Source organism: Papilio polytes, unplaced genomic scaffold (genome assembly GCF_000836215.1).
Source record: "Papilio polytes unplaced genomic scaffold, Ppol_1.0 DF824157.1, whole genome shotgun sequence".
Taxonomy (NCBI): Eukaryota; Metazoa; Arthropoda; class Insecta; order Lepidoptera; family Papilionidae; genus Papilio; species Papilio polytes.
The window spans coordinates 495,923-503,216 of NW_013525047.1; the positions used below are offsets into that span (position 1 = coordinate 495,923).

Below are 7,294 nucleotides of genomic sequence, written 5' to 3' on the forward strand. Positions count from 1 at the left end.
CAAAAACTACTGGGCCAATTTCAAACATTCTTTCACCATTAAGAAGCTACTTTGTCAGTGAGTAACATATACTATGTTTTATATATGATTTTTTTTAATTTCACGCGGACAAAATCGCGGGTGAAAGCTAATCTCTTGTAAGATCCGTTGATAGTTGTCACTGTATTCATTAGTTAAAGTAACTTAAACTGTTCTTTTAATAAAGATAAAAAATAATTGTATGTATTCTTATTAACACTTTTGTCGGTGACTGTACTTATACAATTAAGTGGCATTGGCAGGCGCCGGCGCGTACGCCACGCTTTTTGCCGCATAGTACACTATATTGCAAAAGTACTGACTACGTGCGACTTCTTTCTCATGTCTCATATATCCAGAGTTACCGTTAAACTGAATTACTAATAAACAATGAATGTAAGCACTTTATTATATTCCTGTTTTTTATAAATAAAGAATTAAAACCATTGACGGATCCGGGATAGTTAGCTAGTGTTAATTTTTATATCATAAGGTGGCAAACGAGCAAGCCACCAGTTGAATCCGCCAAACTAGCGAAGCGACTGCTGCCTAGACATTTAGTAGCGGATGCGTTGCCAACCCTTAATCGACGGAGGAAACGCACATAAAGAGGATGTTTCCCCTTCCTATGCGTCTCCATCATCGTCAAATCCACGTTTCCTTGCCATCCTTTTCTCATAAGAAAAATGGTGGAAGGAAAAGATACTAAAGTTGGGCCTTGAGTTGGTACGCGGAATTGCTCCCACTTCACGCCTGTCTTCTGTGCGGTCGTGGCATTACGCCGGGCAAACCGACCCATTCGTGCGAAGATGTTAAAGCGGGCTTTACCACTGTTAAAATTCTCTCTCTTTCTCTCTCTCTCTAAATTTATCATGTTAACATTGTAAGGAAGGTCACGCATAAGAGCGGACACACTTGACTCAATTATCGCAGAAATGATTAGTCGCACTTTGATTCCTATGAGATTATATAGAGATGCGCTCGAATTTAGTTGTCCAACTAAACAGTTGAATTGGCTGCGAAACAATCGACAATCGCAATTCCGTATTTAATCAAATTTGTAGGTGCGCTAAAACCAACTACTTCCATAGTAACATTACGGAAGCACTTTTGTAACCGAGTGCGGGAGATCGGCCAATTCAATTTGTGTACTTTATGGTCTCGTAAGATGCGAATAAATTGGCCATCGTCTTGATCGATGTTGCAGTCAGACGGCGCCAGCGCCACCTGACGGCCGACAACAATCCACTCCGCGAGCCCACAGAGATAATGTCTATAAATTAATCATTACAAATCGAGTTACATCAATATCAATGATTGAACTAACGCAGTTGTAAATATGCAACAAGAATTATCCTTTTGTACGTCAAACATAAATTAATATTTAAACCGAATGATTAACAAGGGACTATTCTTCTAGTAATTTATTAATTTTTTGATGAAACAAGATGGTTCAACTCATCTCGAAGAAACTCATAATTGTAGATATTAACTAGTTTTAAAAAAATCACAAAGGCTTTTTACTAGACGCAGAAAAAGTCGCCTGCAAAGTCTAGTTACAAAATAAGTGTGTAAAATCTACCGCTGGCACTGCATATGCATTAAATAACTTTGAGTACTGAAGTATGCAAGAAATGTCAACTAGGTTACTTCACCTTTAAAACAACAAAACATTCAAAACGATTAGTAACATAAATACAGACCGGAGCTATATTCTAAACCTCATTTATGCATGCATATGTACGCACGCATGCATGCTTATATGCACGCGCACATGCATGCATATATGCGGGTGCACGGCAAATATGCTTCGGATCAAACGCATCCCGAGAATACCAGGTCTAATTTAACGAGTGACGCGCCGCTCACCTGGCTTATTAGCCTGGATACACAGAGTTACAAAAAATACATAGAGAAGGCATAAATTATACTTCACTTGAGACATTTTTCACATAATCTCACTAACGCAATCTATTGACAGATCCTTTAATTGTTTATAGGTATATTTAAATGTTTATTTTATAACAAAATATGAAGTTTATCGTTATTTTCTAGAATGTTTTATAACATGTCAATACTAGTACATAAAGTGTCACTAAACTTGACGACTAATAGTACCTTTCAGAGAAAGTACCAGTGAAAAAAATCGTTCTCTATGCCTCGTCTATATTTGTTTAAAGTCTGCCTGGACATGAATAATGCGGCCGACGGGCGATCAGTGCACCACGAACGTAGTTAGCCGATATTTTATGAGACGGACGTTAGGCGCCGAGTCACCGAATATTGTAGTGTGAAAAATGTTATCATTTGGTGTTCAATACATATTGAACATGTATTTTTTATAGTCTGTGCGATTGCACTAAGATTTTAGTATTTTAATGTGTTTGTATCATGGCAACACTTTTATGTTAACTCACTTCTTTTTCCAACGTTGCTTCTTTTCTAAACGACAAAATATGACTGTAACTTTTCATGGTTTTTAATTTCATTAATAGAAATAAAAATAAAATATAAAACTCTGCTTTCATTTAATAAACATTTAGTGTATCCTTTTGGGTCGAGTGATTCTATGGATTAAAGGTTGCGATCGGCCCAATGGGAAAAAATCCCAGCGCATCGAGAAACGGTAATGTCATTTAAATATGTCACTAAATAGAGCAAGCTCTAGACCATTAACGCTGGTAACACTCATCTTTTTTCTGATTTCATACATTCAGAACTCGCACTTTGACTAAAATATCGCACATGAGACACTACTTGATTTTTAGTTGTACAACTAAACAGTTGTATTGGATATCAATCGACAATTAAAATCCTTTTGATTTCTTTTTTGATTGATGATTTTTGTTCTTGTGAATCTACGATTTTTATGAAAGATATTTGGTGAAAAAGACGAGACATATTAAATCTATTATCAGTAATTATTTATTAATCGGATATCGGAGTTTTAAAGATATAGGATATCTTTCCGTTTTGAAGCGTTTTACGCAAGAGTTGATATCTCTAGCTAATAACTTAACAGTTGGGTTATTGCTTAGATATTTAGATTATAACAGATAATGTATAATTCAAGTATAAATTGTCTGTGACAGTTTAAAATTGAATTAAAATCAATAAGAGGTCGAAGTGATAGAACCCAAGATGGCGACTTCACAGGTTTTTCTGTTTATGTTGTTACTCGCAGGTAATCTGCATTATTTTTTTTATATTTGTTTTTTTAAACTATTCCTAAATGTTTTATTAATAGTAAAAGATTAACGCCTTTATTGTGTGATTTCTGTCTGTTTTGTGTGAATTTTAACCATTTGATTTCACATATTTATACAAGATATTTAATAAATAAAATTAACCTCTATTATTCTGAGATAATGTTGCATTAAAATTATTTTTATGGACACTAATTGAACTGTTACATAGATTTATTTTCTTCATTCTTTAAAAGCATTGTAATATCTCTACGCAATTATTTTAGATTTTACATAATGGTCGTATTTGATTCCAGGCATAGCGGTCATCGCTGAGACCGGTCGTATCGTGGGCGGTCAGCCGGCCCCCATTGAACGATACCCTGCAATAGTCCAAGTAAATGCCCTCAGCATCAGCAATGCTTGGGTAGAATACTGTGCGGCGAACATTCTTACTACAAGATACATTCTTTCCGCTGCACATTGCTTCCACGGATTGTAAGGAAACAGCATTGTCAGGTTTTAACCTCAATCGCCCGCACACTTTTGACTAAACAACACTTACACGTACAACTGTTTAGTCGCGCTTTGATTCTTATGAGCTAATATGGAGGTGCACAAACTACTCGATTTTTAGTTGTGCAACTGAATAGTTTTGGCTTCGAAACAATCGACAATCGCACAGCGTTGTGCGAAAGTTTTGTTAAACGTGTGCGTGTATCACTGAAAAGTCGTGACGCATATCCAAAAACTACGTTTTTTTTATAACATATGGTAGCAAACGAGCAAGCGGCCACCTGAATCATCCAAAATGGCGAAGCGACTGCTGCCCATAAACATCCGCAATTGCAGATGCGTTGCCTACCCTTATCCGACGGAGGAGGAGACGCACATAAAGAGGATATTTCCCCTTCCTATGCATCTCCTCTACCGTCAAATCCACTTCCCGTTCCCATCCTCTCCTTATAAGAAAAGGGTGTTAAAGAGAAAGGGACTTAAATTAGGCCTCTGGCACCGCAATCATCAGACGAAACACGGAATTGCTTCCATTTCACGCCTATCTTCTGTTTGGTCGTGGTATTACACAGGGCGTGCCGGCCCTGCAGTGCTAAGATGTTAAAGCGGGCACTACCACTGCTGTCTTGTGTCTTGATAGTTTTTATTCTGAAATATTAGTTACATAATAAAAACGGCTCAAATTAATACATTGAAGTCATCAAATGTACCAATCTCATGGCTGAAAAAATAGAGGAATATAGAATTATAAAAATACGTTGCCGTCGACTGACTGAAGTATATTTCCAGCCTGTACGCGCCCTCCAGACGGCGTATAAGGGCGGGTACGGCTGAGCAGCACGTTGGAGGCATGGTAGTGTACGTGGAGCGGGAATTCAACCATCCCAGCTACGGTCTCTTGGGTATGGATGGTGATATCACCGTGGTCCGGCTACAGTCATCTCTGGTCTACTCCCCTGTCATCCAGCAAGCCACCATTGTCGCTCAAGGTTCCCAAATACCAGACAATGTGCCCGTCGTATACGCTGGATGGGGTGCTATGTGGGTTAGTATGCGTTATATATTTGGAAATATTTGATGTAATTGAATATATGCCAATAAAATGGAGTAGTACCTTACATGCCAGTTCTCAAGACAGTATCATACGAATATTAGAATGAAATTGGGGCAATAACTTCAAGATTAGCGCGATTAACTTTATTCCCGATGTTTTTATAGTCTAATGGGCCATCTTCTGATATCCTGCTGGACACAACAGTTTACACTGTCAACAACGAAGTGTGTACGGAAAGGTACAAGAATTCTCCCCGCCAAGACATCGTTACCGAGAACATGATATGCGCTGGTCTTCTTGACGTCGGTGGTAAAGACGCCTGTCAAGGTGACTCCGGTGGCCCGCTGTATTACGGCAACATTCTCGTAGGAATCGTCTCCTTCGGCGAGGGCTGCGCCAACGCTACCTTCCCAGGAGTCAACGCCGCTGTCGCCTCATACACTGACTGGATTGTGGCAACAGCTGTTTAATGATTATTGTGGATTTACTACTAATAAATTGTTTGTTGAGCTTTGATGTTAATCTTATCTGTTTTTTTTTGTTCCCGTGTTCTTGTTACCTATCAATTTAAACTGATCAGTGGTATAATAGTTTCAAAATTGGAGCAATCATAATCGTGATCATTACCATTATCTGCCTATATCTGCCCACTGTTGGGCATAAGCCTTGCCATGGTTTCTTCAGAATTCGGTGTTCCGCCTTCTTTTATCAAATAAGCAGTACTTTACGTATAAAACTTTAATATTCCCCTTCCTTCGACAAATCTCTGCCTAAGGATCAAAATTTGAAACACGTGATATAGCTTATAATGTCGATAAATTTGATAAAAACCAGAATTTAAAAGATAAAGACAGATGATGATGAATATACAAAAACAGTTATAAGGTTTATTGAAATAGATTTTTAACTATAGAATTAACAACTCCAACCAACATGGAATTAGTTTTCTTTCCTCTTCTTAGTGTCCTCAAACCAGCCAATGATTGGTCACTGCCTCTTAAAATTTACTTTAGCCGGACAACAGGATAGGTTTTTTTTAACCTAATTAGATCAAAAAGGTGTGGAGTGTATCGCTGATCTTTTTTTTTGGATGACATTTTTGGCTATTTGATACGGAATGTCGTCCATTTGTGTGGTGTATGTGTGTTTTGTGAGGCGAGTCTGTGTGTGTATTGTGCAGTGTGCTTAAATTACTAGATTTCAACAGGATAGGTTAAATTTCTCATTGATAGACATAGATATTTACATTATGGCAGAATTTTCTCTCTTGTTTGTCTTACATCGAAGCTCTATATCAAAAACACCTAATTTATTTTGACAGAAAGATATCGTTTATCGGTTTTTAGGTATAAATAGTCAGCAGTATTTACAAATTACTTTAATTGCCAGTCTAAAGCGGCCACACAAGCTACAACCAGACACGAGATGGCGTCGTTTAAATATTTTATTTTCGTATTATTACTCGCAGGTAAGTATTTTATGGCGAAGGAAAACATCTTGATGCAACTTGCACACTTCAGCGAAAATAGTCAGGGAACGAACGAAATAAACGTAGTCGGCCAGCGTGGTTGACTCATAGTCACCACTTAAGGGTAGGCTCTCTTAGTCGAGACGTACGCTGGTGATAGTAAAAAGTATCTTAGAGATTATTTGGCGTTTGATGTTTCACCAGTGATTTTATTCGAAAATATAAAAAATCAATTCAATTGAAACAAACCATTAACCCCTCTTGTATTATAAAAAAGCTATAGCATCGAATTAATGTTATTGTATATTATACATTTATTATATGTTATTATCCATTTTTAGGCATTGCGATAGAAACTGAGGGCGGTCGTATAGTGGGGGGTCAGCCGGCTCCTATTGAAAAATATCCTTCTATGGTGCAAGTAAATGCTCTTAGCATATTGAACACGTGGGTAGAATCCTGTGGGGCCAACATTCTAACTACCAGATACATCCTATCTGCCGCACATTGCTTCAGCGGTTTGTAAGTATGACATACTAGATGTTGCCGTACGGCTTCATCCGCATTTCATTATAAAAAACTGTACATTTCAAATGCAAATATCCGAATTCAAATGCACTAATGGCAACTAAGGCTTCAGCTATTGTCTCAAAAGTAGATAAGACTACTGCTGCTATATGCTTGTTTTTAGATCTCTATTGTTTTTAAAGTGGTGTTTGAAATAAAAGACGTACAGGATGTTAAAAAACTAGTGGAATAAATTATTCCTAGGTACCAAATTTAAAACACGAATTTATTTCCAGCCTGTACGCGCCATCTAGACGCCGCATCAGAGCGGGCACAGCGGTCCAGCATGTGGGTGGAGTAGTGGTATACATAGACAGGGAGTTCGTCCATCCTACCTGGGGCCGTCTGGGTCATGACGGTGACATCGCTGTAGTACGGCTCCGGGGCTCACTAGTCTACTCCCCTGTCATCCAGCAGGCTACCATCGTCTCCCAGGGCTTCAAAATACCGGACAACGTGGCCGTAGTAAATGCCGGCTGGGGCGCT

General features: G+C 38.2%; 2 protein-coding genes across 2 annotated transcripts in view; both read left to right on the plus strand.

The window, feature by feature from the left end:
* The first annotated feature begins 3,090 nt into the window (after positions 1-3,090).
* Positions 3,091-5,295, plus strand: LOC106111680 (trypsin, alkaline C-like). The gene is made up of 4 exons (XM_013293824.1): positions 3,091-3,202; positions 3,521-3,701; positions 4,509-4,764; positions 4,938-5,295. Exons 1-4 carry the CDS (start codon positions 3,160-3,162, stop codon positions 5,241-5,243), a joined length of 786 nt encoding a protein of 261 aa, XP_013149278.1. The 5' UTR covers positions 3,091-3,159; the 3' UTR covers positions 5,244-5,295.
* Positions 5,296-6,156: 861 nt separating this feature from the next.
* Positions 6,157-7,294, plus strand: part of LOC106111679 (trypsin, alkaline C-like) — a 4,783-nt gene continuing 3,645 nt past the window's right edge. Inside the window, exons 1-3 of the mRNA XM_013293823.1 lie at positions 6,157-6,241; positions 6,583-6,763; positions 7,045-7,294. Coding sequence (XP_013149277.1) covers positions 6,199-6,241; positions 6,583-6,763; positions 7,045-7,294 — 474 coding nt within the window. The 5' untranslated portion in view covers positions 6,157-6,198. The remainder of the gene's footprint in view (positions 6,242-6,582; positions 6,764-7,044) is intronic.